The sequence below is a fragment of the Convolutriloba macropyga genome, chromosome 6 (assembly GCF_964194025.1).
Source record: "Convolutriloba macropyga chromosome 6, txConMacr16.3, whole genome shotgun sequence".
NCBI lineage: Eukaryota > Metazoa > Xenacoelomorpha > Acoela > Convolutidae > Convolutriloba > Convolutriloba macropyga.
The window spans coordinates 1,203,529-1,217,905 of record NC_134473.1 but is presented as its reverse complement, the minus strand read 5'-3'; the positions used below and the strand labels follow the sequence as shown (position 1 = coordinate 1,217,905).

The 14,377-nt window shown below is 37.1% G+C and overlaps 1 protein-coding gene across 3 annotated transcripts in view; it reads left to right on the top strand.

The window, feature by feature from the left end:
- The first annotated feature begins 1,047 nt into the window (after nt 1-1,047).
- LOC142341425 (uncharacterized) overlaps nt 1,048-14,377 on the top strand; it is a 60,013-nt gene continuing 46,683 nt past the window's right edge. Inside the window, exons 1-2 of one of the 3 annotated variants that reach the window (XM_075392358.1) lie at nt 1,395-1,452; nt 7,783-7,798. In XM_075392358.1, the coding sequence (XP_075248473.1) occupies nt 1,443-1,452; nt 7,783-7,798 (26 nt within the window). In that variant the 5' untranslated portion in view covers nt 1,395-1,442. Of the gene's footprint in view, nt 1,453-7,782; nt 7,799-14,377 lie in introns of all 3 variants that reach the window. The other 2 variants (XM_075392357.1, XM_075392356.1) reach the window with 2 other exon arrangements.

Below are 14,377 nucleotides of genomic sequence, written 5' to 3'. Positions count from 1 at the left end.
CACATGGGATTTCAGGTCTCTATCGAAAGATAATTTCAGGGTGGGGAGGCATGATCTTAATTTAAAAACCACTTGCAATTCGCATAGTTTCTTCAATTTGCTAGCGAACCTTGAATAATTTTTTTGCGCTCAGAACATGAAAAACTTAAAGTGATGTCTCATGCTATCAGATCAATATACCTAATAAGACATTAATTCACCCCTGAATGCAAACATTCTTCTTTTAAAAGCACTTGTACTTTCAAATTCATCGTTTTCGGCTATCTTTTTTCAACATTGATTGGCAAGAATTTTGAAACGCCATAATAACAGATTAACTGAGGTATAAAGGTGTGCTTTCTGCGCAAAAAGTATGACAAAGCGAGAGATCTGCTAATACAGACAAAATTCTACCAGCTGAGCTAATAATAGCAAAAGTGTAGCTAATCAAATTTCCCCTTGATATAGCCAGACTAGAAATTTCGGAAAATTTTAAACTGGTATCTGAGTCTTCATTAAAACACTCGAACAAAACAATTCAAAATTAGACAGAATGTCAGAACCAACTTTGGAACGAAATCGATTGTTTATCAATGCGTACCAAAATGGCTTCGGTTGGCAAAAATAAAAAGCTTTTTAGGAAAACTTTGAATGATTTCTTTCGCTCACAACATGAAAAATTCCTTTGAATAGGATCGTAGCAGCCTTTAAAAGTTACTTTTAATTTTTGGAAGAAAAGAATTGGAAGAAATTTTATAATGAGATTCTTTAAGAAAAATGTTTGATGTTTATCGTTTTGCTTGGATGGTTTGAAGTTTTTTTAACCATATGGTTACAATTTTAATTTACTTGTTACGAAAAAAAATGTTTAAATTGTCCGCTCAGACAAATGCAAATACAATTTCATTTTGCACTGTAACAATTTGTTTTTGTTATAACAATTTGTTAACAAACTGCGAATTACGTGTAGGTGCAACAACCGCAAGAACGTGAAAAAACTGATTTTTGTTATCTAATAAACTGAACGACACAAACTGGGGTTAATTTATAACCCTTGGATTTATTCGTAAATTCTGTTTTATTATTATTATTATTATTATTAGTTACAATTTAGTCTTCGGTAGCTAGTTAGTAGTAGTAGTTTACCTAGAAAACTTCCCTATTAAAAGAGTTCTATTTTACTTTTAAAAAGACAGAGTCCATAAAAATTTTGAGACACGTACAAGTTTGAATTAAAATTTTCAGTCTTGATCGTAAGCGAGCGTACCATATGTTTATACAATGACTGAGTATGTACTGACACGTGCTCTAACTGGGAGGGTGGAACAAACAGAAAAAATCCTTTTGTTTTTGACTAGGTGCATTTATTCGGAAATTTGGTTGTGAGAAAACAAATATGACATTTCAGATGATGTATTGCACAACGACAGGCAAGATATCGCCCCACAAAACAGACTACACATATGCCAGAACGTGAGTTTATAGCGAGTTATATAATCTTTGACCTTTGAAACGTTCGCGAGCGTTTCAACCGTATGCTATGGATTATAGGTGACATTACTTGTATAACGAACGCCAGATATAACGTTCACCAATGCCCCGTCAATTGGGATAGGTTGGCAGGAACTAAGATTGGTACAATATGCGAGCAATGGAAGGAATAATTAGGTACTGGGAGTAGATTGCCACATAGCAGAGAACCCTTCGTTTCTCTGAATAATTCGGTTCTGGAGATTAGACCAAATTATGCTGCAATGACAGTGATATGCTTCATACTGCCAAGGAGAGTTTCAACTGATTGATTTTTCCTTTATCTGAGCACTCAAAGGGAATTTTAACCGAAGTAATCTGATGTAGTGTTATACCTGTTAAATAACACAACTTCAGACTGTCGTGTTCTAACTTATTAAATAGTGTTTTTATGTTTGAAATGATGAAAGTTCCTACAGTGCCAGCCTGGGTCTAGACTGATTGATTTGATTCCACATATAGCATCTAAAACATTAGCCCAACACTGCATACAATAGAGGTCAATCAAAAGAAAGCCCCTTCCATAAAAGTGTAGTCGGTCAACTCGGGGCAGCAAGTCAAACTCCTATGTATATTTATAAATCCTGACAGTAGAAAAAATTTAAATCATCAGAAGCGAAAGATAGAGAACCTGATAAGCATCAGAATTATAATCAACATAAATATGATAAATAGCAATCAAAATATATTGTGTAGTAATTTTGAATCAGAAGTAGAAAAAATATACAGAAACATTTAAGACAACAGCCTGCATTCCTCTAAAATGGTTCTTATTGACGCTTCTACTGCAGGGAGCCGGCGCATTGAGCTTGCACTACGGAGGCAGAGTACGCAGCTACGCAAAAGCGTGAAACTTATTTTTGTCCTAATGTTCGTGATCGTCCGATTATGAATCTTCTTTCTTTCCTTCTTATGGCTGATCCTGGAAGCCAACCTCTGTATGACTTTTGATGCTGACAGACAGGCTCCTCCTGTATATGAAAAGATTAACGGACAGTTGGCTTTCTCGACTTCGATTATCCTTTGCTTGTATTTCAGCTTCTTGATGGACTCCTGATATTTGTAAGAATCCAGTATGCTTTATTGTGCTACTCTTAGCATACGGATTAAGCACTTTCGCATCAAAGAATTTTCTGAAACTTGATTTAAAGAAGCCATTAGCTTTGATATCTAGGTGAGTGTCGTCATCAGTAGCGGTACTTCTATTTGCGAAGGTTTTACCTTGCAAAGTCTGAAGACTGCTCTTATTCGACATCATCGGAAACCTCATTGAAGGGGTTGCCAAAAGAGTCACAGATGTCATTGTGTCTAATGTGCGTATATCCACTTTTTGGGCAATGAAGAGCAGGTGCTGCATTTACAATTTCTCCACATGCTATCGGTGATGGCAATTTTACGGGATGCCATCCTTATCGGAGGGAAAATCCATCTCTAAACTCTCCCTTTGTTAACTCGAATTGACATCGTTTCAATGTGGGTGTGTATAGCCAGCATGGTGCTCCTTTTTCCATGGCAAAATCTAGAGAATAAGCCTCTTTTTCATAGAGAATCAACCTCGAATAGATCTTTCATATTTGTTTGCCCTGTCTTCAGGTAGAGGAATGCTAAGGCAACCTTCTTTAATGGAAGAGAGAAAACCTTTGTTTGTCATTGTAAGAGGTATGGCTCAGTTTTGAAGAGAAGGTTTTTGTCAATTATTTTGGCTTCCCTCGGCAGAGTGTCCGAGTTTGTAGTCGTAGCTATAAAAGTCAGTTAACATTGCAGTCGATTTCTAATACGATTTGTAGGCAGTTTGACTGCCTACAGTGCTAGAAAACATACGCTACTGTGGAAAATTTCGGACAATTGCAAAGTTGCCGTCCTGAACTCTATTTTCAAGAAAGGCGACCTGGAGATTTCTACAAAATTATAGGCCCGTTGCGCTGCTGAATATCGCCAGTAAAGTTTTACAGGAATAGATTTGCCGCAGCCTTTATAGGAATTTCGCTCATTTTTTTTTGACAAAAACCCAAACGCAGAATTTTTTGCTTTCTATACAGACTCCAAAGCTTTCGATAAAATACCCCATTTTGAGTTGCTGAGAAACTTGCAGATTCATATAGGAGGCTGCCTATTTGAGATCCTATTTGACTATCTAAATAACAGGACACAATGCTAGAGTGGACGAGGCGATTTCGGAGGTTGGGAAGTGTCGAGTTGAGTCCCACAAGATTTGCTTCTGGGTCTAATATTCGGTGATCTCACCATTGATCTCCCACACATTCCTGCTTTCACAGATACTGTTTTTACTCGTAGGTTGACATGAAGATTTTGGTGGGAACTGAAACTACTTTGAATTGCAGCATGATCTACAGTATGCCTACCACTGTGTTTCTCTAAAGCACATGGAACTTGCAGTCGACAGGTGTTCCCAATTGGTTTCAAATGGGGGCAACGAAACGTTTAAACATCTCGGACAAAACCCGACAAGATCTTCTGTTGTCAAAAATCTAGGAGTGTATCACTCCAATGATTTGGCATAAAAAACACATGTTGATAATAACCTGAAAAAACAATACAGGTGTATTACTTGATAACGTTAAAGCATTGATAAAAATTTGTCTCTACAAATCATTCCTTGTCTTGCTCAATGGTTTTCCTTACTTGACGTTGTCCAATCGTGAAATTCCACCCTTTGGAAAATTTCTAAATTTAATGAAATGGGTAACAGGAAACGGAGAAAGAAGCTACATAAATCAGTTGCTACTACTGAATCTTCTCCCACTGCTGATGTTTTCAAATAAATGACATTTTGAAGCAAAGATTGTTAACTTGTGTTGCCGGATGTTCATGAAGACAATGAGCGACTGCCAATGACTTCCGAGATGCCAACGAAACTCACACAAAAGGCCAGAAGTGAATTCATTTATCAAAAGTTTTATCAATCGGCGGGGCAGATGTAGAGATGAAATAGCTGCACGTGGCGAATTTTTTTATTGGAATTGTTGCGGAAATGACTGGACATTGTTTTAACCATGACGACAAGGACAGTGTCGCTTCATCTGCAACTGTGAATTTTGTACAACAACAACAAAATATGACTAGTTATGTGCATTGGAGTGTTATGGTTTTGCCGATGTTATGAAATTAAACGCTCCAGATGCAAACAGCCTTCATTACATTGCTCGCATGGGAAAATGTTGTCATTGCCGAGGGAAATTTGACTCACTAAGATAGTAAACATCAAGAGCAGCGTGTCAACATCTGTCAATCGTTCTATTGGCAAGAGAACATATGTTCAGCGTTACCACGTGTAAGCAGAAAGATTACCTGGAATGCTCTAAACGTAGGCTCAAAACCCTGAATTACTTTTTCTGCTTAAACGTAGTATATGAAAGCGGTGTCATTGGAAGTCTGAACTGAAGGCGATTAACTGTTATAATGTCAAAATTACAGCAATGTGGTCTTAAGCATAGTTTCCAAGCAAAACTGATAGGCATGATATACGAAAACTGTATTATGTGGCAACAAAGTGGATACTCGGGAGTTCATAAAGCAATAGAGACATGAGGATAGCGCTTGAAGAGCTACTTCTGAGTCACTACATTGAAATGCATGACCCGCTTTTATTTATTGCAATTGATTAATGGCAATACGGTATACCGCGTAAATGTTTTGTGAAAACCTTGATCGAACAAGACAGGGAAATAGAGAATTTCAATCAAAAAGGACGGACTGAGCCGTTCAAGTGACATTTATTTTTCATCAAACAAGCCAACTGTACTTGTAAAATTATAGGAAGAATCAACGAGGAGCTCGTTATCTCGAAATACTCAGAAGCAATCAACATAATGAGCCCGTTAAAATGAAACTCAGTTAGAACTGTAGAGTACAGAAAGTTGATTATGAAAGCCCAGAGGCAAAACTCTAAATTCTTACCTACTATTACTCTTAATGCACCTAGAATTGAAACAAGAATGTTAATTCAAGAGATGAATTTAACGCCTAACTTTGTTTTCTTCGACTTCTAACCTTCGATTTTTCTATTTTTTTGATCAGGCATGTCCAGAACGAGGGCATCTTTTCGTGTTTTTTAACAACCTGAATAGAAAGTTAGCTCTCGAGAATATCCGTAGAACCTGTCTTTCCATCTCAAACTCCAGCATGCTTTAACCAGCACTCATGCTTGAATTGAAAGCTAACGTCGGAGAGCTCAACTCAAGGCTATCTGTATTCACGACCGGTGTATGAAATTAGCACTTCTGAGGGTCCTGATGATGGGTCCAAGCTCCATCATGATGAGAAAACTCACGAAATCTTTCATAATATGACGTTAAAATCATACATCGTACACGTATTTTAGATTGTTCGGAGCTCAGCTGTAGCATTCTAAAATTACATTAGAGGGACGAAATCTTAACAATTTATAAATGCGGGAAAATTTTCCTGAAATCTTCGCACAGAATGACCGCTTTTTTTGACCAAGGAGGTTAAAATCAGTTACCAATCTTATGTCGTTTGACACCAGAAACGTGGTATTCTTTATACAGTAGTCTGTTGTATCTAGGAAACTTCTGTCATTCAGTACTAAACCTCTTCTCACCGCCGAAGAGAACTTAGTTCCCTACCTCTCTGCTTTGGTGGTTTGCTTTTTCAATCGCGTAGCAATTTTCCCCGATTCAGTTCACACACCATCTAAACAATATTTGAGTGCGATGTTAACAGGGCAGCAAGAAATCGAGAAACGAAATATTTGTTCTTTGTACTTTGAAGAAAGTCATTGTTTGAAGACGGAGCTGAATCCCTGAAAAAACTTTCATTCAGCCTTCCCAAGAACGTTCATCAACCTTTCTACAGTCTTTCCATAGTAAAACAAACACCTTTTTGATATAATCAAACCAAAGTTCAGAGATAGTCTTTTGCTGAGGTATTGTTGAAGCATTAAAATTTTTTCAAGCAAATGCACGTGTAGTAAAACTGCTTGCATTTACTTTAGATTTTGCGACAAAGTTGAGTTTATGCATTTATTTCACACAGAATAGGGAACCGTTGCCAAACTCCTCGAAGAAATTTGCTATGATAATCAGTTGGGCTCCATCTTAGTCACTCGAAGGCTAGACCTTCCCGAGTCATGTAACCACTGTTAATGATGATGATGATTATATTTGATGGCGTATGTAAAAAGTATTTTATTTTTGACGGTCTTTAGGTTCAAATGCCTAGGACAAATGTACTTCAGACTATCCAATAATAATAATAATTCCATTTTGATCTGATCTCATAAAGAGATCCGTGCATGTTTTTTCAACGTTTTAGCTATGAAGTGGTTTGTCACTCACCAAACAAATAAGTATGGCTCGGAAATGTTGCCATAAACCGGCGCATCAGTTCTACCGATCACACTTGTAGTTTCTCAAAATTGGTAGAGTTTCTATCTAGGAGTATGTGCTTGCAGAGATCTTTTCCCGTTTTGCTGTTTTCTCTGTTTTCATGCCTGCAATGGTAATTGCTTGCTCTGCAAAGTGTAGCAGATTCTTCGTATAATTTTTGCCTCTAACCCTTCTTCAAGGGTTTAATTGCGTCTGCTGTCAAAGTCAACTTAAGTTGTTAATTTTTGAAAATAAATAACTAAAGATAACTAAAGATATTGAATATTTAATTATAGGGCTTATTCTTTTTTGACAAAAGTGTGAATTCAACTAAACCGTGATGCTGTTATAGATCCTTGGTGTAAAGAGCAAATCTGATTTATTTGAGGGTTTTGCAGTAAGTTTTAGGTTAATTTGAGAAGTTGTTTGACTGAAGGTCTGTTAGACTGTTTTCCGGACAGGGATCGAGTTATTTTCTTGATTGCTATAGAACGAAGTCTGAAGCAATTATTGTAAACGTGCGTCTTTTTATGCAAAATTTCTACTTGACCGTGTTGTTCCAGAACATTTTTTGATTCCACCTCTGAGTTACTTTTTCACGCTTGACCTCTTCATTTTTGTGCGATTTAACTTTCGCTTATTCAGCAGTTAAAGCTGTTGCTAACAGAAAGGTGATTGTAAGATAAGCTATCAAAAGGGACGACAGGCTAGTGTCTAAATGCTTTAGTCTATAACGCAGGAGGTCGGGGTTTGACCTCTACCTGGTCGGATTTTTTTGCACCCATATGCATAAATTGATCTAGGTTATACCGCCCCCTCTGAAGTAAATTGCCCCGCCTGTCCTTCGAGAGTAATTTGTCCGACGTTAGTCGGTTTATGTGTCAGTGTCAAAAAGAGTGACCATATTTTGAGTGATTATTTTTAGATCCGCCAAACAGTAAGTTAGTGCTTTTCGTTTTGTTGACTATTGCTTGTTATGAAATATAGTCTGGTTTTGTTTTGTTTGACTTTGGTTGTTGATGAATTATTCATTATGCTGAGGTGATTCCTGTGTTTTTTAGAGCAACGTACAGCACACGTCTCGCCAGGGAGTGGGAAAAGGTAGCCCCAGTGGACATGCCAAATCTGACTGGTTATGGACACCAAGTTAAATACATACAAGAGCGGTAAGGCATTATTACACTGTTCCACAGTGAAATGGAATACGCTTCCCCCTGAAATACGGAAAATAAATTCTCAATAAAACTTAAAAGAATGTTAAAATAGCATCTGCTCCAGCAATTTAAACTTGTAGCATTCGAAAGAAACAATAGCTACTTCAGAAGTTGTTTTTATGTTAAGCAGAATACGGAACCTTAAAGTTTGATTTAAAATATTGTACTGGAGATATAGCATTGATATACTATATCTGCATTGCAAACTTCAACCGCCTGGTTATGAAAGTGAATTACTTTTCAATTCAAAAAATATATGCACATTTATAATGCTTTCACCTGTATGTTGTTGGTAATGTGGTATGGTTTTAATATATACTAAAATATCATATGGCATTGAAAACAAAATATTTTTTTATCGTCGGAGAATGGAAACAGCTCTTTAATAACTTTTTTTTCTAATTTTTCATCTATTTAGGCTGACCACTAAATCGGGGGGGGGGGATTTGGTTAAGGAACATGGGGATAGCGTCATAAACAAAATTGTAAATGAAGCAAAACATTTATGGGCAGTGCCGATTCAAAGCTAACTGGCGTTGTAGTTTATATATATGTTTATGCACAATGTTTATTTATTTTGAACTATTTAAGTAAATAATTATTACTGGAATCTGACTTCAGTGCTGGACAAATTGTGCATCTTTTACCTTGATCTGAAATAAGTGTACATTGATTTTGTTGCAGAGAAATCATGAAGACTAGAGAACTGAAACGCAAAACTGGACTATCTGCTGCATCTACGTCCTTGACCATTTTCGAGTCGCTGCAGTCTGGACCTGGACCTTCAGACGAGCCAAAAAGAACGCCACGATATGACGAAATTTTCTCTTCAGACTCAAATAAAGCCCACTCACCACCCCGACCGCAATCTGCACGATTACCTGGAGGAAATCAGAAAAGCTGGGCGAGAGAAAAGGCAGCGCGGGTTCCTCGTTTAGTTTCAAATGACTCAATTGAACATGAAGTGAGCTCAGACGACTTTGACGACTACTACGCGGTCCCAAAAGAGGTTCCATCGACGAGTAAGTTGAGTCAATTTGCAACTAGGGAGCGGAGAGACGAAGAGTTGATGGACACTTCCAAGCTTCAGCGTCGCACGAGAGAAGTCTGGGACGAGACATCTCACATGGCGACTTATGGTTCGGCTGCAGCAGCTGCAGTGTCTGCACTTCCGATGGCAACTATCAAGGTCAATGTACCAGCTGGAAATGCTAACGAACTACATACGTGAGTTTTGTGATATTTGTAGAACTACTTTTGCATTTTCAAATTGATTAGGATCTTATACTCAAATGAGATCAACAAAATTCGCCCAGTCATGAGGGCCTACGGTGTCATGTAATCAGAGTTTTTTAATAGCTGCAAAACGATATTTGGGACTATTATTGGCCTTTTCTTGATTTTTTTTACATTTAAAAGAATTTGAATTGTATTGGGGCGCTTGTCTTTTTTTAAGATCAGCCCACATATTTTTGAAGACAAATTGAAGTTATGATTTCGGTCACGCCAAAAAGGAAGGTGATCAAAAAAGCAAGTGGTTTTGCAGTGTGAATTTTTTTGGCTTTAATTTTAAAGTAGAGTAAGAAAACGTTGGTTCAACGGAATTCGCTTTCTCGATTGTGGTATTTTGTTCTCATGCGACTTTGGTTTTTTATAGCCGCGTCAGCTATTCCTGGAGGCTATTATTGCGCTCCTAATTTTTTATAATTCAAAGAATTTGAATTGTATTGGGGCGCTGTCTTTTTTTTAAAGATCTGTTCACACATTTTCATGATTTTTGAAGTAAAATTGGAGTAGTGATTTTGGTCACGCCGAAACAGGAAATGGAGCGAAAAAACGAGCGGTTTTGTGGCGTGAAATTTTTTGCTCTAATTTTAAGGTAGAGTGAGAAAACGGTGTTTGAACAATAATTCGATTTCTCGCTAGTGGTTTTTTGTTCACAAGCGGCAATTTCACTTTGGTTTTCTGTTTTTTCAATTTTTTGAATTGGATTTTTTGCTAAGTGGTTTTCCCAATTCATTCATAGATCATTATAGGCCTAGTTTTTTTGTGTTTAGTGGTTAGTGCTGCTAGTGGTTTTTGGTTCTCGCTGGCGGCATTTTGACATTGATTTTGTTTTTTTTGTTTTTTTATCTGATTTTTTGAGAAATGGTTTTCCCAATTCACTCATAGTCCGTTCTGGGTTTAGTATTTTGTGTAGTCAAAGAAAATGCTTTGAATTGTACGTCAGGACTTGTCCTGCTTTGTTCTTTACTTCGTCTAACAGATTTTTGTTGCGTCTTACCCTGACTTCTTGGAATTAACTTTTTCAATGACTTCAGTGACTTCTACTGCTTGGAAGTTAAAATTTGTGTGCGTGACGTTATTTCTGCTGTCAGGTTAATTGCGTGACTTACCCCACTCAAAAAATGACTTCTGAATTCACTTATGGAACTTCAAATTTTATGAACATTTACTAATTAAAGGTCAATAGTGTGCATCTAAGTAGTGCCAAACTTATATGCCATAATTCCTGAGTAATAGTGTCTTGGGTTTTATTATGGAATATTAATTTTGAAAAAGCTTCATTAGGGTTTTTTCCTTGTAGAGCAAATTTGTCCGAATCTGACTCAGAAGTCTAGTGCTCTATTAAAAAGCTGGTGGCGGTGGATCTGTCAATCTTATTTCTGTGAATTCATGGTAGGCCACAAGCGTCTATCGCGGCTATTTTCCGGCAATCTGTTGGCTATGTTTTTTTTAATAACCGCACAGCGATAGCTGGGGCTATTATTGGCCTTCTCTTTTTTTATCGTCGTCGCGATTTTTGTTAAGACCATATGACGTCACAACCGCTTCAAATCTGCTTTTTGTTCATTCGTTCAAACTTTAATTAAAAGAGATAAGGTCAAATGGGTGTGTGTCACTCTAAATGAAGTTTATTTGAGAGCAGCTGATAGAGGCAGCAAAAACTTATACAATTTTTTAATCAAAATATAACATATCAGCCTTCATTGAAAAGACGAATTTTTTTGGTCTGTCTTTTTTACTGTTTTTTTTTGAGACTGCAGATCTACAAAGCTATTGCGGCTATTTTCTGGCAATCTGCCAACTATGTTTTACGTTTGACGATTTGATAACGAATTTTTTCGATCATTTTTGAGAATTTGTTTTAAGTGGCTGTCAGCCCATTCCGACTCATTTCGAGGTTTACTTTTTGTTTAGTCAATGAAGATTTTTCGAATCGTAGTTCCTGTTAATTTCCTTAATGGGCTGGAGCTCTTTTTCGTTTCACTCTTGTTTTCATAGAACAGTCAATTTTTTTGATTGACTCGTTCCTCGCATTAACAACAGCTATGTACGTGACGCTATTTTTACTTTCTAACTAGTGCGTTTGCTTGATTAGATTTTGATCATGCGTTACTTTCCTCAATCACCAAAATTTCTTTTGCACTTTACAACTGAGGTTTATTTAAAATTAGTTTAGAGTAAAAGAAAGTTGTATGTGCATTGAATGCCACTAATAGAAATTTTCTGTGGAATGAACTTGAGTTGTAAGCGATATCCCAATATTTGGCAACTCAAATACGTATCTGTATGTTTAAATTCTACGGCACGCAAGTCTGCTGGCTGTGTTTTTTCTCCAATTTACGAAGTGCTTAAAATCCTCACATGTCAATTGCTGATAAAATTGTGATTTTGAAATTAGTTCGTTGATGGAACAATTTTTTCTGCTGAAAACTGAATTTAAAACCAAACAGAAAAGCTTGAAAAATGATTGGCTTCCACTTTTTCCCATAATGAAAGGTTCGCGATTATTTGACATCATTGAGGTCAAATGATTTTTTTTCGTACAAATTAATAAAAAGAACCAAATTAACCAAGAGATCTGTAAGTGAAGATTTTTTAGACAATCGGTAGGAAGTATATTAAAAGAGATGTTTATATTTTATTTGGGTCAAATCATGTCTCAGATAAGTCTTGTTATATGCAATTGTTGTCTCCGTAACTATGGTTGCTTTTAGGTACCTTAAGGAGCGTTTAACTCGTTGGTGGCGTGGGCACAATAGGCAACAGGTGGCTCTACAACCTCAAGCTATGTCATCGCCAAATGGTTTGTTCTCTCTTTTATCCTGCTGCTTAAGATACTTATACGTTTTTCTGAGGTTATCACCCTTTTTGATTAGACGCAATATGGTTATTCCTCTATTTGAGCACTAAAGTTAGAGTTCAAATGAGCGATATTGATTTTGGTGAGCTATATTTCTGTTAAAAATGGCAAAACAAAATTGTAGGCTCTTATCCTAAACTGAAATCAAATTTTTTTAGATCAATGCTTTTAGATCGGTAGTTAGAAAGATAGCTATAAATAGAAGCCGAATAAAGTATATTTGTGTAATCTGCCTGAAACTGGACACAGTTAGAACACTTTTTGACACTTTGAAAAAATTCTCTCAATTTCTACCTTGTCTGTTTCAATGCCGATGTACACTAAGGGGAGTCAGCGGTAGCTATTTTAGCGGCTTTATTTTTGGTACGTTTTGGCCGTTTTAAAAACAAATTTTGTCTGTTTCAGTAGAGACTGTCGCAAAGCGAAGGAATCGCACGAGACAGTCCAATCTAGAGCAGATGACTCCGACCAGACGATCCAAGAGAATAAGTGCCCTTCTCTCACCCATTCCACAACAACAACAACAGATCAACAGTGCCAATAGCCAAACTACTCACCAATCATTTTTCCAATCCAGGTAGTTTTTATACCAATTTTTTTGCTTGAATGATTTTCAAAGTTGCAAAAAGTTTATATTAGATTTTTGCTTATTGAATTTGGTATCCGACAGTGTAAGCTTCTTGATGTTTTTGGAGAAATGTTTGATTTGGTGTTGATGCGAATCGAGTTTGTTGGTGTCTTTATTTTTGTGTTTTCCCAAAGGCTTTATAGTGTTCGTTAATTTTACAAAACTTGGATATGGGCGACTCTGACTTCTGGGCAAGCATTCTCCTTGTCACGCTATTCACTGATAGCCTCGTATTGATGAAAAATGCGTTTCTATTTTAAATATCAAAATCTGCCTCTACTAGGACGACTTGATGTAGTACTCGCCGTTTCTTTGCGATTTCTTAAGCGGGATCTATTCTGCCCCCCCCCCCCCAGTGTTTTTTATGACCCCAATTAAAAATTATATGTTGTTATATAGCACGTTACTATGTAAGAAAATTGTACGTGCGCCTGGGGGTCATAAAAAATTTATGCTCACTAAGCTGGGGGGGGGGGGGGGGAGGGAGGGGGGCAAAACAAAATAGATCCCTTAAGCGTCTTCTTATCAACCTCTTCGCCGGTGGGTTTTGACACTGATTAAAAGGGTTTCCTGTTGTACTTCCTTATTTGGCCTGCGTCCTTAGTTTCCGACATTTTTTTGTTGCAATCGGAGAGATACTACGCCGTTTCAAGTATAGGTTTTGCTCAAAACACGAAACGCGCCCGTTTTAAAATGACAAAAAATTCATGGAAGTTAAACTTCTGGCTAAGTATATACAAACTTCTCGCTTTCTATCTTGCTTCTGGACTTTCGGCATTTTAAAATTTGAACGTGAGTTTTTTAATTTCAAATACCAGTATCGAAAAGGCGCTAGCCAACAGAATAGCTGTAGCTATGGTTAACCTAAAGATGATCATGTTCAACCCGAGGATGCTTTTAATATAAACTGGATCTTTTTCGTTTGTGCCTCCAGTCCGTTATGCTCCCCCAGTTACAGAGCACGTGCCATTACATAGTAATTCATTGTGAAAATATGGCTCGTGCCTCGTGGGGGGGGGGGGGTGCTAATAATATGCGCCGACTAAGCTTGCGGGAAGGACAAACGGAAAAGAGCCTATAAACTAATAGGCGCAAACGTTCAGATGAACTAAAAAAAACTTTAAGTTTAGATTGAATTCTTTATGAACTGATTGAAGCAAATCATTATTTTGAAAAGGAAGTTCTTAAATAGATTATTATTGTTTTTTACAGGTTGATGATGGAACGTGTGAGGGAGTATGTTCGTGATCTCAGCGACATAGTGTATTGGTCTTTGTTTGCCCTCATTTGGCTGGTCCTACTTCTGCTAGGACTATATCGTGAGTGCTATGCTATTGTTGGATATAATTCATTTCCCATGTTTCATCCAAAAATTCCATTGTCGTGAGTGAACGAATAAATGCTTATTTTTGCACTGAAAATGACTTGCAATTCCTAATAAGAATACGAACTGGCCGTTAGTGTCAACGTATTATACCATTACAAAGGTATTGAAATAGCAATTTTATAGGGTCATAATTCAACCAGGGAG